The 16,820-nt window shown below is 43.0% G+C and overlaps 1 protein-coding gene across 7 annotated transcripts in view; it reads right to left on the reverse strand.

Annotated features, from left to right (window-relative positions):
• LOC129708271 (transcription factor MafG) overlaps positions 1-16,820 on the reverse strand; it is a 61,451-nt gene that overhangs the window by 16,374 nt on the left and 28,257 nt on the right. For all 7 annotated transcript variants that reach the window (XM_055653918.1, XM_055653917.1, XM_055653921.1 and 4 more), the window contains one exon: positions 2,864-2,925. Coding sequence is in view for 3 of the 7 variants with exons in the window: in XM_055653921.1 (XP_055509896.1) it covers positions 2,864-2,899 (36 nt within the window). In the remaining 4 variants the exon portion in view is untranslated. The remainder of the gene's footprint in view (positions 1-2,863; positions 2,926-16,820) is intronic.

Below are 16,820 nucleotides of genomic sequence, written 5' to 3' on the forward strand. Positions count from 1 at the left end.
AGCGGTTACGTTATAGCCTAGAGAAGCCAAATAGGGCAGCACAGTGGAGCAGCGGTAGAGTTGCTGCCTTTCAACGACACAGACCCGGATTCAATCCTGACTACGGGTGGCGTATGTATGAAGTTTGTACGTTCACCCAGTGACAATGTGGGTTTTCGCCGGGTGCTCCGGTTTCCTCCCACACGCCAAAGACGTACAGAGAATTGTAAAAGGGACGGATGTTGCCGGGACTTGTGGGCGTGAGCTGCAGGGAAAGGTTGGGCAGGCCACGACTTTATTCCTTGGAACGCAGGGGGCTGTGAGTTGATCTGGTTGAGGTGTATAAAATCATGAGGGCAATAGATAGGGTGAATGTGTATTCTTTTACCCAGCATAGGGGAAATCAAGAACTAGAGGACATAAGACCCATCATTTATTTATTTGCCTCTGTACTCCACAATTTGAGATTTAGAATAGAATAAAATCATATGTGCTTAAAGTGCACATTGTCAGATTTTATTAAAGGGTATTTTTATACATTTTGTTTTCAACATGTAGAAATTTGACAGTTCCTAGGTACATATGACAATAAAATATAATTGAATCCTTACCATTGGATTTTTTCAAGCCATGGGGCATTCACACCAGGGAATTTTGAATGCACTGAAGCATCAGCATATGTGGTCACAAAAAGTCTCGCAGGTTATTTTTTTTTTATTTTAATGTACCAATGTCACTGCACTATCGCACAACGTTTCCTGGACAGAATTTTTAGTGGATGGGAGAAGAAAAATTCTCAAGCAATCTGTCCAATCTGCTCTTGTGGTAATAGAAGACACAAAGTGCTGGAGTAGCTCAGCGGGTCAGGCAGCATTTCTAAAGAATGTGGGTCAGGACCCTTCTACAGACTGATAATAACCTGTTAAAACTCTTGTATCAAAATATGCTGATTTACTTTGGACATGCAGCGCAGGAACAGGCTCTTCAGGCCCACCCAGTCTGCGCCGAACAGCATCACCCCGTAAATTAACACTATCCTACAATTTGTTACCCAATCCAATTAACCTACAAACCTGTACGTATTTGGAATGTGGGCGGAAACCATAGCACCTAGAGGAAACCCACACGGTCACAGGGAGAAGTGCCAACTCTGTGCAGACAGCATCCGTGGTCAGGATTGAACCCGGGTCTCTGCCGCTGTAAGGCAACAACTATTTAGCTGCCCCACTGCCCCCTTAAGATTTAGATGAGGAACTACTAATTGATGGCTGGTATCAGTGACCTCAAAACCATTCAAGAATGATGTGAAATGGGAGGAACAGGACCCAGGAGAAACAGAAACAAAAATAGGCTTTTGAATCTCTCGAGTCTGTTCAGCAAGAATATGGTCAATCTTTTACTTCTACTCAACTCTCATGGACTATCCCCAAATCCATCGATTCCCTCAATATCCAAAAATCTATCATGACTTTGCTCAATAAGAGAGTTCCATTAGTATTCCAGGTAGAGAATTCCAAAGATTCACTACTCTCTGGAAAAATATGTCTGCTCATCTCAGTCCCAAAAGGCTACTTTTTTTATTTTCAGACCGCGACCCCCTAATTTCAGACACCACACTAGACTTAACAACATTGTTATACCTATCCGACCAAACTCTGCAAGAAATCTTAAGCAGTTCATGGAGATTACTGCTCTAAAGTCAAGAGGGTATGCCCATTTTGCTTAATCTATCAAAGGGAAAACCCCAATTTCAGCAACCAGTCTGGTGAATCTTCACTGCACATGCTCAACCCAAGCATATAGTCTTCTTTAGACCTCTATGTACTATTACAGGAGCAATATAGGCAGGATTGTTTATAAATAAAGACACTTCTCTGCATTCGTATACTTAAATCTTCTTGCCTTAAAGGCGAACTCACCTTTGCTGTGCTATCAAGTTAACTTTCAATGAACAAGGAACAGCAGATGCTGGTTTTCACAAAGGAGTACAAAGTGGAGGAGTTATTTAGCGGGTCAGGCAGCATCTTTGGAGAACATGGATAGGTGACATTTTGAGTCAGGGCCCTTCTTCAGAAAAGAAACCGGTGGAGAATTAAGGAGAGTTTCAATAACTTTCAATGATTTGATTTCAAAAAAGATGCCCAGCTCTCATTCTTTAAAATACTCCAGCTAACAAAGTTGATGTCTTCAGATATTTCAATGTTCTATTTCATCTGCTATGGCCTGACCATTCAATTAGCCTGTTTAAGCTTCTCTACATCCACCAAAACCACTGACATTGCCACTAAGCATTATATGCCTGGACAAGAGACATAACAAAATGAAAAAACTTGAAGAAAGAAAAGTCGGGTTGACCTTAAAATAAAATCTCAGCAAAATCTTACCACATTTCAATCTTAGTTATCTCTAGTCCCTTAACTCGAGGATGAAATGAAACGCAGAGAAAATTTACAAAACTAATTTATTAATGGAAAGGGATACAAAATGCTGGAGTAACTCAGCGTGTCAGGCAGCATCTCTGGAGAACATAGATAGTTGACGCTTTGGGTCAGGACCCTACTTCAGACGCAACCAGACCTTCAATGGACCCAACTTTACTTTGTCCTCCAGATCTGATTCTAAAGAAGGTTGCTGACCCAAAACGGCACCTATCCACGTTCTCCAGAGATGCTGCCTGACCCACTGAGTTACTCCAGCATTTTGTGTCTCTTGTGAAAACCAGCATCTGCTGTTCCTTGTTTCTATAATTTATTAACTGGTTCTAAGGATTGTTGAATCCAATCAAAATTGTTGGTTTTAATACAGGGTCTTGATCTGTCTCAGGGTTTAGTCCACTGGAATTCAGCACCTTGTGTATAAAATATTTGAGGAAAGTCAGTTGTACCTTTAAGGCCTTGTTTCCCTTGTTAGTAGTCGTCATACCACGGCACACTCAATCACGCAAACCTGTGGGAAAAGAAAATAAATGTTTATTCATTTTCGTTCATTCATTTATATATAAGCAGCCAGAAAATTTAAATATTTAATATTCGCAAATGTGCATACTCAAATGAGGTAAGGCATCATTTGGACAAAGGACCCTACCTGGGGTGTCAGATCCATAAAGTTATAGCCCAGATGAAAATGTTTTCAGGATAAGAGCTGGGTTAAGAACCAGTTTGGAAATAAAACCTTTGTCATCATTTTTATACCCTCCCCCCACCTCCAACTGGAATAGCGTGTAGATTTTTTACTTAAATATTGCACAAAGTTGATAAAACATTTTCGTCTCACACTTGCACTGGAGATTTATGACAGAGAGTGTACGGGACAGAGATAATGGGGTCGAAGTTCAGTCACTTACACTAAAAGTGCAGACCATTGATGGTAGCATAATATTGTACCCTTGTTATAAGGGACCATGGAGGAGGGGGTAATGGTGTCCCGTATTGCCGATAGTCCACCATGATGGAGCAAGGGTCTTTCCCCCAGTTACATCACAGCATGCCAATTTCAATAGCTTGTCAATTTCAATAACCTACACAATAATAATATTATTAATTATTTAAACTACTAACGCTAGCAGCCTATGTTTTCAAAGAGATAGTCCGCTGTAAACTGAAATCCATTATAAACAGGTCGGTAATATTAAGGTTTCACTGTACATCTTTAGTTTCTGCTCAAAGTCAACTGAAGTGACTTTCAGAAGTAGAACATGCAGTACTAACACTACCATAGTGAGTGCAGTTCAAGTGCAAGGTTCAATTCCAATGATGTTACCCACTTATAGCAATAGCATGGAAAATCTTCAGAATGATCCAGGATTTTCCACGGGAAAATTTTCCTCGTCTCCAAGACAAGCAGTGGGGAAATGAAAGGCATCATCTTACCTGCAGACAAAGCTCAGCAGAAGAAACAGTGAAACAAAAGGATTTGCTAAAGAGGTCTGTTGGAATATATCCAGGGGAACTTCAAAAAACAGAGCAGTCACCAAGAATTATGTACAAAACTCAAATATACTGTTCAGTGCAAATCGCTCAAGTGGCCAAAAGCAGCAGCAATTTCCTGGTCGAAGAATCCTCATCATCAGACCTAAATGCCGGCCAAGCTACAAGCACTAAATTCACGATGACTCAGCAACTCTCGGTACCATGCTGACAAGGGGACTACACCATAGACACCACCAGGGATCCAAGGGGCAAACCATTGTTGTGTCTTATCAAATACTCTCCAGAAATCCAACGTGGCTGGATTTAGGCTTCCTGTATCCTAAAATCTATAGCATTTTCATCTTTCTGACAATAATGATTCATTTAGGATCAGCTCCACTTAAATGTCATTGTACCTTCAGGAACGCTGCCAGGCACATAAGTTATTGATTAATAAATCAAACTGAAAACTAGAATCCAAGTATTCTTCGTATGAAAAAGCAGAACTGATGCAGTGCTGGTGGAAAAAACAGCAAACCTTCCTATTGTGATCTCCGCCTCTGCTAAATGGCGTCTGCATGGCAGTAATTATTCCATATAATTAATAGGTCAGGGAGTTAAAGCATAGTCGAGCTTTCCTAGCAACTCTCGACTTAGAAATGTCGACCATCTCTTTTCCTGCGCAGATGCTGCCGGACCTAACAAACTCTTCCAGTGTTTTTTTTCTCCTCTCGTCTAGATTATGCGTAACACTAAATAAGAGAAAGGTCCCAATGAGTTTGGTAAAGAAAGGGTCACTTCTTCCTGAAGAAGGATCCCAACCCGAAACATCACCTATCCACATTCTCGAAAGATGTTGCCCGATCCGCTGAGTTACTCCAGCACTTCGTCCTTCTCATTAATAAAGGGCTCAGCTCAAAACCCGCCTTGCTATCATCTGGTAACGAGCTGGCTCTCATCTCCTCTTAAAAGACGAATGGCCATTGAGGAACAGAGTGACTGACACACTGTCGGTTAGGTTGTGCTGAAATTTGCCACATGTTCTGATCAGAGCTCATGGAGTGCGGCCATTAAAACAGAAACCAGCCCTAGTACTCATTGTCGAGAAAGTATTAGGGTTCTGCAGCTTTGCTCAAGAACTTTATCGTTGCAAGAAAGTAGATGTTCCTGAACCTGGTTCTATGGGACGTCAGGTTTCTGCCCCTCTTAGCAGCAAGAAGGCCATGGCCCGGGTGGTGGAGATCCTTGATGAACGATGCTGCCTTCCTGAGGCAATGTCTCATGTAGATGCTTTCAACTGAGGCGAGGGCTGTGATGGACCGGTCCTTTAAAATAAAGTCCTTTGAAATAAAATGTATACAGGAATGGAATTTTGTTACATTCGCTCAGACTGACCTCCTGGACATTAAACACACGTTTTGGTTTCAGACCAGCTTGGCTCTTGAAACCTCACACAAAAAATAATTAAGATACAAAACGACTGCTGTAGGTATCCAGATACGCATTAGTTGACTGATTTCCGGAGATTATACCGGAGTACATCCTGTAGAACAACAGGGATTCAGTCACACCAACTCTGAGATTTCACATTTAACAGCATGACTGCACTCCAAAAGACTTTACACAAGAAACATAGGCAGACCTCGATTTACCAGAGGGTTTCCTTCCAGGAAAAAAATATTGCACGGCAAGAATTCGCAAGTGGAAAACATGCTTCCCATGAGTTTCAATGTAAAGATGATGGCTGCTTGCCAAAATACAAAGAATTTCAGTGCAGATCAACAACTTAAAAATAAACTTATAATAAAAATAACATATAAACTTAAAATAGCTTCAATGCCAAAAAATCTAATATCACTTTACTAACAAGTTAACTCTTAAAATTAATCCAATCCGTAATGTGACCTGACACCCAAGACTCCAAAAATTCTTAACATTGTAGATACAGATCCTTCCACAAAAAAATGTATCTTCACTATCTGTAGATAAAGACATGAAGATAAGATAGACTTGATGTGATTATGTGTCTTGTAGAAAGAAGGATGCAAGTCTTCAAAGTTCCTTTTGCAAAGCCAGTGGAAGTCAAATTTTTTTTGAGGCAGGTTCTTGATGAGCAAGAGTGTGAAAAGGTACATGTGAATTCGGAGGCGAGAGAGCGGTCAGTTCAACCATGAACTGACTGACCAGGGCAGCAGACTAGAAGGGCCCAATGGTCTGCACCTTCTTCAAACTTGTGGCAGCTTTGCTTGACAAGGTGGCCACGGTGTAGGTAAGAGACAAGGTAATCATTGGTGTTCAGGCGATTGTGCTCGTGCATTCAAGCTTAATGGAACTTACACAATTGAAGACGAGGATTGTACTTGGATAGACACAAGGAACTACAGATGCTGGTTTACAAAAAGACGCAAAATGCTGGAGTAACTCAGCTTCTCTGGGGAACATGGATAGGTGACGTTTCATCTCAGAATTTGTCTTCAGATTGATTGCAATGGTGGTGGGGGGGGGGTAAGCAGGAAGGGAGGTGGGGGCAGGGCAAAGGCTGGCAAGTGATAGGTGGATACAGGCGAGGAGGGGGGTTGATCAGAAGATGGTTGGACAAAAGCCAGAGATGAAAAGGAAAAAAAAAGTTTGAGAATGCGACAGATTGCGCGGAAAGGGGGAAGAGCTAGGGGATGGAATATAGGAGGAGGGGGACACAGAGGGGAGCAGGAGGAAGAGAAAAGGGAAGAATAGGTGCATGTCCAGGTGGGCCACAGGACAAAACAGGCGGGGGGGGGGGGGATGGGGGGGAAATGTGAGGTGAGAGGGGGGGGTGTAGGTTTGTAGTTACCCAAAATTGGAGAATTCAAGGTTCGTACCGTTGGGTTGCAAGCTGCTCAAGCTGACTATGATGTACTGTTCCTCTAGTTTGAGTGTGGCAATGGAGGAGGCCCGGGACAGAAAGGTCAGTGTGGGAAAGGAAGGGGAGTTAAAATGGTTGGCAAACAGGAGATGGAGCAGGTCGGGCTCAAGGGTTCGACAAAACAGTTGCTGGGTCTACGCTTGGTCGCGTGGATGTAAAGGGTGCCACATCAGGAGCATGAAATGCAGGGTGGCTAAGGCTCATGAAAGGTGCTCATGCTCATCTGATCAGCTCTTTCATTTTCCATTTGATAAAGCCTCCTGAAGGAAAATTCTGAATTTTCAACAATGCAGCAATGCAAAAGACTACATGGAAACAGACCCTTTGGCCCAACATATCCATGTCCTCCAAGATGGCATTCTGAGCTAGTCCCATTTGCTTGCATTTGGTTCATATCCTTCAAAATCTTTTTATCCGTCTAAATGTGTGTTGAGAACATCATAACAATATCTACTTCTACAGCTTCCTCAAGCGGCTCCAGATATGGACACCTTCCGAGTGAAAAAGTTGCCAGAGATCCCTCTTAAATCTCTTGCCTTAAACCTCGTCCATTAGTTTTACTTTCCTATACTCTGGGGCACAACGACAATGCATTCACTTAGTCCATGTCCCTTATGGTGTTGTCTCCGTCAGCCTCTGATGCTCCAAAGAAATGTCCCAGCCTATCCAGCCTCTATTGCCCCTAGTGTGTAGGGTGTGGATGGGAAAGTGGGATAACATAGGACTAATGTGAATGGGCAATCGATGGTCGGTCTGGACCAAAAAGTTTGTTTCCAGGTATCTCTAAAGTAAACTAAACAATTCCAACCTCAACATAGGATTTTCCAATTTTTAAATAGCCAATTGCATATTTGCAATGCAGTAGAGGTACAGAGCCGGAGATCTGGGTTCAATCCAGACTATGGGTGCTTGTCTGTACCGAGTTTGTATATTCTCCCCATGGCCTGCATGGGTTTTCTCCGGGTTCTCCGGTTTCCTCCCACACTCCAAAGACGTACAGGATTGTAGGTTAATTGGCTTGGTATAATAAGAATTTGTCCCTTGGTTCTTGGTCCTCCAAAATATTCCAAATGGAATTTAAACTGGAGGTGGTGAAGGGAGGGCTTAAGCCAGAAAGGGTTATTGGGAAGCAAGAGCTACTTTAAATTTAGTTGCATCTGGTTGGGTAACTATAGTTGGGTGGAGATTATTCCATGCTTTAATTGTGCGGGGGAAGAACAAATTGCTGTACACATCTGTCTTTGTAGCTGGGATCACAAATTGGATCGAATGCCCTCGTGTGTGTTGGATAGTGGAAGTGTGCAGGGATTGCTGATCAGCGCGGACTCGGTGGGTCTGAAGGGCCTGTTTCCACGCTGTATCTCTAAACTAAAGCCAAATTTAAAATGTGGATTGTAGACCAAAGGCGTTCAATTTTTTGATTCTTGCTTGTTCATGCCACATTTACTGCAGTGTAATAAGCACCTTGTTACATTTTAAAATTTCCTTTGTCCTCCATCTCTTCCTACCTTGACTTAATCCTTGGCACAGGAGACAGGTACTCGGTGGTATCTGACAATGTTTGTTTGGAGCAGGAAGGCCGAGGGCAGAAATTCTTGCTGCCTCGTGAACCTGGTGCAAAGTTCACAACAGGAATGCAGGGAGGGGCCACAGGAAATTCAAGGAAAGAAACTGATATTTAAAAATAGCTGGCAGCAACACAGCCTCATTGTGACAGAATGAGGGGGGTGCTTTGCAATGGAGCACACACACGTATTTGAGATGAATAACCCCCCCCCCCCCCCCCCCGATTTGCTACTGAGCTATATAGGTCACTCATTTTTGAATTAACATTCCTTTCACACTACATCAATAAGATTACAGAAAAAGTACAACTTCACAAGTCTCCATCTAGAGGTTGTAATTTGACGGTCTGCTTCCTTTCCAAAAGCCAGCCTGTGCATAGATTTGCATTGTAAAGCACAACTCGACATCCATTTAAAAAGCTCTCAGGGCGTTAAAGTATTGAGCCAGTTGACACATTGTTCGCCCATGTCACATTTATCACTCATCAATTAGGTTCTTTCCAGCTAAACAAACACGATCATTTATTCTGAACCCAAGATTAGTAGAATTTCCCTTTACTTCAGCATCCTGTCAAACTCTTGTCCTGTTTTCATTCGGAAGTGATTACATGGAGTCAGAGAGTTGTACAACATAGAAGCAGGCATCTCGGCCCACTGGGTCATCATGCCAATCTGTATTAATCTGCATTAACTCTAGACACAAGGAACTGCAGATGCTGGTTTTCAGAAAGGGACACAAAATGCTGGAGTTAAGGGCCTGTCCCACTGTACGAGGTAATTCAAGAGCTCTCCCGAGTTTAAAAAAAAATTAAGCTCGTGGTAAGCACATAGAATGTGCGTAGTGGGTACGTCGGAGCTCGGGACGTCCCTTAGCGGCTCATAACGCTAATGGCAGGTACTCGGGAAACGCGATAAGCTCGTGAAGATTTTTCAACATGTTGAAAAATGTCCACGAGAGCCCCGAATACCTACGAGCGGCTATTACCGTAACTCTCCGAGTTCGAATCAGGGGAAACTCGGGAGAACTCCTGAATTATTTTGTAGTGGAACAGGCCCTTAACTCAGCAGGTAAGGCAGCATCTCTGGAGAAGGTGAATAGGTGGCCCGTTAGGTCTAAAGAAGGGTCCTGACCCGAAACATTGCAGATCCATGTTCTCAATAGATGCTGCCTGAACCCGGTGAGTTACTCCGGCACTTTGTGCCTTTGTTTGCATTAATTCTATATCCCTCTATGCCCTGCTCATTCAAGTAACTCTCCACATAACTCGTAAAATGTTATTCTTGTTCCAGCCTCCGCCACCTCCTCTGGCAGCTCATTCCGAATACCAACTACTCTGTGTATTAATAGTTTATCACTCAGATCCCCTTTAGGCACCTCTGTCATTTGTAAAGAGGCTCTTGCTCTCAACCCCCATCCATGTCTCTCAATTTTATATACTTTTATCACAATCACCTCGGCCTCTTAAACAGGTTTAATTTTGAACTTGATACAATCTATGCAAAATAACACCAGATTCAGGGGGTTTCTTCCCCAGTAGAAATCAGGCAACTGAACCATCCTATCGCCAATTCGAAAGAGTTTCTGTCCTACAATCTACATAATTGGAGACCCTCAGACTATATTTAATCAGACTTTATCTTGCACAATACGTTTTTCCCTTTATCGTATATGTGTACACTGTGGTTGGCTCGATTGTAATCACATCTTTCCGCTGACTGGAAGGCACGCAACAGAAGTGTTTCACTGTACCTCGGAACACATGACAATAAACTAAATTAAAAAACGAAGAGCAAAATGAATGGAATGGTTCAATTTAAAATGATTGCCTTCATTCATGTAAGAAAAAACCCTTCGTCGAGATTGATATTTCAGATAGGTCTGGTTTTGTTTTTCATATGGCAAGAATATTAATCAGTTTAGAGATACAGCATGAAAACAGGCCCTTCGGCCCACCACACAGGCCAGCGATCACCCCATGCACAAGCACTATCCTACACAATGGGACAATTTACAATTTACAGGTCAGTTAACCTACAAACCTGTGCATCTTTAGAGTGTTGGAGGAAACCGGAGCACCTGGAGAAAACCTACGCAGTCACAGGGAGAATGGGCAAACTCCGTACAGAGCACCCGTAGTCAGGATCATAAAGTCATAAGGGTTAGGAGTTGAATTAGTCCATTCAGCCCATCAAGTCTACTCCCCCATTCAATCATGGCTGATCTATCTCTCCCTCCTAACCCCATTTCCTGCCTTCTCCTCTTAACCCCTGTCCTAATCAAGAATCTATCTATCTCAGCCTTAAACATATCCAGGTCTCTGGTGCTGAGGCAACAATTCAACCACTGCACCAACCAAACTCTCCAGAATATTGTTTGCCATTGTTTTCAGTGATGAATGTCACTGCGCATTGACGCAGCTGCAATACATATTGCCAGGCAAACAAACAGATAGCTTAATGTTGGTTCAGACCAGAACTTATTATAGAAAAACTCCTAAGGCCAGTTTGAGTTCAGGGCAGAAAACTCGCATCTGTGGTCGAAAGCTGCTTGGTGGTTACCCAGATTATTTCAATGTGTGCACTACCACATTACAGCACCAAATACTCATAAATCAAGATATATCCTTTAAAAGGAAGCATTCAGAATAAGTGAGTTTCCACCTGACACTATTTTCAAAAATCAAAATTATTCAGGGTAAAAAAAAAATTGTTTTAAAGTCACCTTTTCTGGTCATTGCAGCATGTTAGATCTTCAATTTCTAGTAGTGAAGCACCACTATCACATTTGAGCCAGAGAAAATTTACCAGGATGTTGCCAGGGCTCAAGGTACTGAGCTATAGGGAGAGGTTGAGCAGTCTAGGGCTTTATTCCTTGGAGTGAAGGAGGATGAGGGATGATCCTATAGAGGTGTACAAAATCATGAGAAGAATAGATCGGGTAAACACACAGAGTCTCTAGCCAAGAGTTGGGGAGATCGAGAACCAGAGGACATAGGTTTAAGATGAGGGGGGAAAGATTTCTGAGGGGTAACTTTCTTTTTTACACAAAGGGTGGTGGGTGTAGGGAACAAGCTGCCGGAAGAGGTAGTTAAGGCAGGTACTATTGCAATGATTAAGAAATATTTAGACAAGTACATGGATAGGATAGGTTTAGAAGGATATGGACCAAAAGCAGGCAGGTGGGACTAGTGTAGATGGGGCATGTTGGACGGCGTGGACAAGTTGGGCCGAAGTTTCCACACAAATTTATGACATGCAATTAACATCAGACAGCCATAAACATTAAATAGTTAATTTACTGTGAAGTAAGGAAAAGGTTTACCTAAATTTCTGCAGTAACTCAGCGGGTCAGGCAGTATCTCTGGAGAAAAGGAATAGGTGCCGTTTGTGGTCGAGACCCTTCTTTACAACCTGAAATGTCACCTATCCCTTTTCTTCAGAGATGTTGCTTAACCCACTGAGTTATTCCAGCATTTTGTGTATATTTTTGGTGAAAAACCAGCATATTCAGTTCCTTCCTACACAAAAGGAAAAGGATCAGCGTCAATACAAGTTTTGCACTGCTCTACAATTAATTTTGTTTTCTTGCCATCTACAATAACATTTGATACACAAGGAGGAGTCTGCACGATGTTTGCCGTTTTAATACAGTGTCATGTAAACCGACTAGACTATAGCACTACAGACCATTGTGAAAGGAACACTTCCCCAAAATGACCTTCTGTGCCATTTCTCCACATGTGACAGCAGTTCTGTTCTATCTAGGCCAAGGAGAATGTAACTAGGACAATTGTGTCCTTTTGTTTCTTTCCACTCCCGATCGCAACCACAATCTCCACATTAGAGTTATGCTCAGTTAAATTTAAACAGCATGCCGAAATGCAGGGAGGAATGAGGAAATGGTAAATTTGCCCACTTATCAACGCCTACCCCAAAACAAAAACGCACCCACAGCTTCCAAGAGGTGATCGCATAATTTCCACTAAAAATACTGCCAAATGGAAACTTTGCCTGGCTCAGTTTCCAGTTACTGCTCCAATACGGATAGTGTAAGAAATTGCATTAAAATGTTGAATTCTTAACAGAAAAATATTTTCTTTTAAAAACCGTTCTTTTGCCGTTCATGAACAGGTGGCTGTGTGTCTGTGCGTCTGAGAGAACAGAACATTTAAAAAGGAGACCAAGAAGGGTTTTTACGTCTGCAATTCTGTTAAGAAGAGTAAAAAATATTTGGCCAAATGTACAGGCAGAAAATCTGATGGATTGCCATTTTCTCGTGCAGACGGCAACTGGTGGTGTGCACCCCTCAAAAAATTCCAATCGTTGTTTTGTGGCTTTTAAACTCAACTTAGATTTATTTAAATAAAAAATGACTGAAGAAAAAAGTTCAACCAAAGTTCAATTCAGAACGTTTCAGTCTGAAGAAGGGTCTCGACCCAAAACGTCACCCATTCCTACTCTCCATAGATGCTGCCCGACCCGCTGAGTTACTCCAGCTTTTTGTGCCTATCTTCGGTTTAAACCAGCGTCTACGCAGGTCCTTCCTACACAGAAAGTTCAATGAATTGTTTTTACTTTATTCTCAAAAAGCAGATGTTGATCCCTTGACTCTTCACATCTGTTTTTTTTTTTTTTTTTTTTTTTTCCGAAGATCCAGACTGGGGGTTTAGCCTTCGTGATATAGTTAACTCTCAGGTCAGTCAAAGTGACCCTTGCAGTTGCCTACCAAAGACCACCCAGACACACTTCAAACATGCCCAAGTCTGTGATAGGGTACAAAGGGTTAATGTTGTTCTCCAAATACAAAAAATAATAATTGAGGAAGAGTTGTACACAGGCAAATGGCATCAGAATGTGTCTTAATTTCAAAAGTGCTTAATTTAATTTTTACATAGTTTGCACAGCTGCAATGCAGACGACGAGATACAAAAGAAACTGTCAAAGTTGTCAAATCTCAGGATGCTTTGGTGTTTAACGTGTAGAATTTAGCCGACTGTGCAGATCAGCAGCTGCTGATAGTGCAGGATGTGGGGCTTGTACACGCTGACTATTTTATCACTACAATATGAAACGGAATAATTAAGACCATGTTGAGGTAAGGGGACAGAATAATAGACACAGGACGATCATTTACGTGGTTAACCTCACCATCTCTTTGTTCCATAATTACAGTAAACCCTCGTTTTAAGGGACCCCATTATAATGGGTTTCAGTGCTGGCGGACGGCCTTGCCAACGCCACCCACAGCTCCCACTGCCTCCCCGGCCTCTTACAGCCCCGATTTCTGATGCCACCCCAGGCTTGCCAAGTGCGCCAACGAGCCGCTCTTCACCCACCTAGTTTAAAGGTGAAACGAAACAAAGTACTGGAGTGACTCAGCAGACTGCATCTGAAGAAGGGTCCCGGCCCAAAATATCACCTATCGAGCAACCTCCAGGGGGCAGCACAGTGGCACAGCGGTGGAGTTGCTGCCTTACAGTGCCAGAGATCCGGGTTTGATCCTGACTACGGGTGCTGTCTGTACGTAGTTTGTACGTTCTCCCCGTGACCGCATGGGGTAATTCCATGGGTGCTCCAGTTTCCTCCCACACTCCAAAGACATACAGGGTTGTAGGTTGATTGGCTTTGGTAAAAATTGTAAATTGTCCCTAGTGTGTGCAAGTGTAACGGGGTTTTGCTGGTCGGCGTGGACCGTAGGGCTTGTTTCCACACCGTATCTCTAAACTAACATGAAAAGCAAAATTTCTGATCTGCACAGTTACTCCAGCACTTCGTGCCAGGATTAGTGCAAATGTTTATTTAGTGGTGTGTATGGGCTAGTTGAGCTGAGTGAGGGGCCCCGTTTCCATGCTCGCTGACTGTGAACAGAACCAATTAGGTCCAAGACAGGACCTTTACCCAACACAGTGGCTCACATCTGAAAGGAGATCGCAGCACTAAACATAAAAGCAGCTCGCATACAAAATCCAAATAGAACAACACTGGATCCACAAGGAAAAGATGGCATCAGTTACTAAGAATAACCCAGTACACGCTAGGGGGAATGTTACGAGCAGCATGGTGAATTGATATACACAACGCAAAATTGCCAAATGAGTTCAAAAATCGAATACACTCCCCGACAGTGTGAAACATTAACTAAACAATGCTGTTTCAAGACACTGGCAAAGTCAAGTGTGTAGCTACCAGGACGTCTACATTACTGTAAAAAATAGGACGTTGCAGGTTTGAGAAGTGGGTCAAGGTGCTTTTAATTTTGTATTCAAAAAGCTCGAGCATTTCCCAAATGTGCTTTTAAGGAAACACCAAACGGAGTGCACTTGTAGGAATGCAGAGAAAAGACTCACATTACAGATTCTAACATTTATGTGCAATGACTCATGCTGCAACATTTACATGAGTCCAGATGTTGTTCAATAAATGAATGGTTCAAATTCAGCCACAGGTCAAAAGGTTCTCAGGGAGACACACTGTACAAGGGAATTAAAGCAATGTCGAGGAATTCACCCAGCATCACTGGCAAACAACACTGATTGGAGTAACGATCTGAAAAGCACACCCAGGTACAGACTTCCACAGCTCTCAAATATTTGTCAAAATTCCTACCTTATCAATAGGCTCTAGGGTGGCTCAGCAGTAGAGTTGCTGCCATACTGCGCCAGAGACCCCGGTTCAATCCCGACTACCGGTGCTGTCTGCACAGAGTTTGCACGTACTCCCTGTGACCTCGCAGGTTTCCTCCAGGTGCTCCGGTTACCTCCCACATGCCAAGGACGTGCGGGTTTGTAGGTTAATTGGCTTCTGTAAATTGCCCTGAGAGTGTCCGATAGTGCTAGTGCACTGGCTGATAGCTGGTCAGCAAGGACCCATTGGGCCGAAGGGCCTCTTTCCACAGGATTTCTCTAAACTAAACTAAAAATACTCTTTTGAAGCTTTGGCAAAAGGGCCAGAGATCACAAGAGTCAAGAGTGTTTTTTTGTCATAGGACCTGAAACGGAACAATTAAATTCTTCATTGGACTCAGTAGACACCAACAAAAAACAAAATGTTTAAACTTTAAAAGAAACACAGATTCATAAGGTCATATAATAACTGATTGGAGCAGAATTAGGCCATTCTGTCCATCAAGTCTACTCTGCCATTCAATCATGGCTGGTCTATCTCTCCCTCCTAACTCCATTCGCCCACCTTCTCCCCATAACCTCTGACACCTGTACTAATCAAGAATCTATTTATCTCTGCCTTAATAATATCCATTGACGGGTTCCACAGCCTTCTGTGACAAAGAATTTGACAGAATCACCACCCTCAGTAGATTCATATAACAATGTGGAAGCACTGTCCACAGGAGCAGTGAAGTAACTTTTGACGAGAAAAATTAGGTAGTTAAAATGGCAGTGGGAAGGGAAAATCAGAGCTGTGGGCAACATGACCTCCTTCCATACTGAAGGTCTACATAATGATCTACATAATTATATCAGCATATTGTTAGAAACCTAGAATTGTTATATTATCCATTCTGGTTTTGAGTCGAGCAAGTAAAGTGGCTCCCATAATAGGCTTTGGAAGAGAGTTTAGAATTTAGAAATACAACGTGGAAGCAGGCCTCTGGCCCATCGAGTCCACGCCGTCCATTGATCACCCTGTACACTAGCGTAGGATCTACTGAATCGCACGACAGAAAGCAAAGAACAAACAACACTTAGCTCTTGTGGCTGGACCTTCTTGGGGGGCTGCTGGCGAATCGCTAGCGGTGACAGGCTGTATGCAAAACCAACATGGGCGTGAAGGCGCCACAGCTCCCCCCCTCAGCCACCAAGTCATACAAGATGGCGACTGCCTGGCTTTGTCCTGCCCCGTATCTGGCGGGTTGATTTTATTTTTCCCCCCTTGTATCATATTTATTCCAGATGCCCCTTTTCCCTACATTCTCACCAATCATAACCCATGTGCAGAAAAGGCAAATGAGTGCGTCTGACCTTGGAGTTGTTGTTGAGCTCTAGTGTTGAAAACCACGCTCGTGTTGGTTGTAAAAAGTGTTGGGAAGTCGAATTTTACTTCGTCGACTGACACAGTGTCACTTTTATCGTCATACATTTTGTGACTAAGCGGAAGGTTACGTGTAGCAACGGGGTCACCAGTTGTAGGATCTACTGAATCCCACGGCAGAAAGCAAAGAACAAACGACACTTAGCTCTTGTGGCTGGACCTTCTTGTGAGGCTGCAAGCGAACTAGTTGACAGCGGTGACAGGCTATATGCAAAACCAACATGGTCGTGAAGGCGCCACAATAGCACTCTCCTACACGCTAGAGACAATTTAGAATTTACAGAAGCCAATTAACCTGCAGAGATGCAAGTCTTTGAAGTGTGGGAGGAAACTGGAGCATCCGGGGAAAACCCATGGTCATGGGGAGAACGCACAAACTCCATACAGACAGCACCCGTAGTCAGGATCGAACCCGGG

This window comes from Leucoraja erinacea, chromosome 23 (assembly GCF_028641065.1).
Source record: "Leucoraja erinacea ecotype New England chromosome 23, Leri_hhj_1, whole genome shotgun sequence".
In the NCBI taxonomy this organism is placed as follows: domain Eukaryota; kingdom Metazoa; phylum Chordata; class Chondrichthyes; order Rajiformes; family Rajidae; genus Leucoraja; species Leucoraja erinaceus.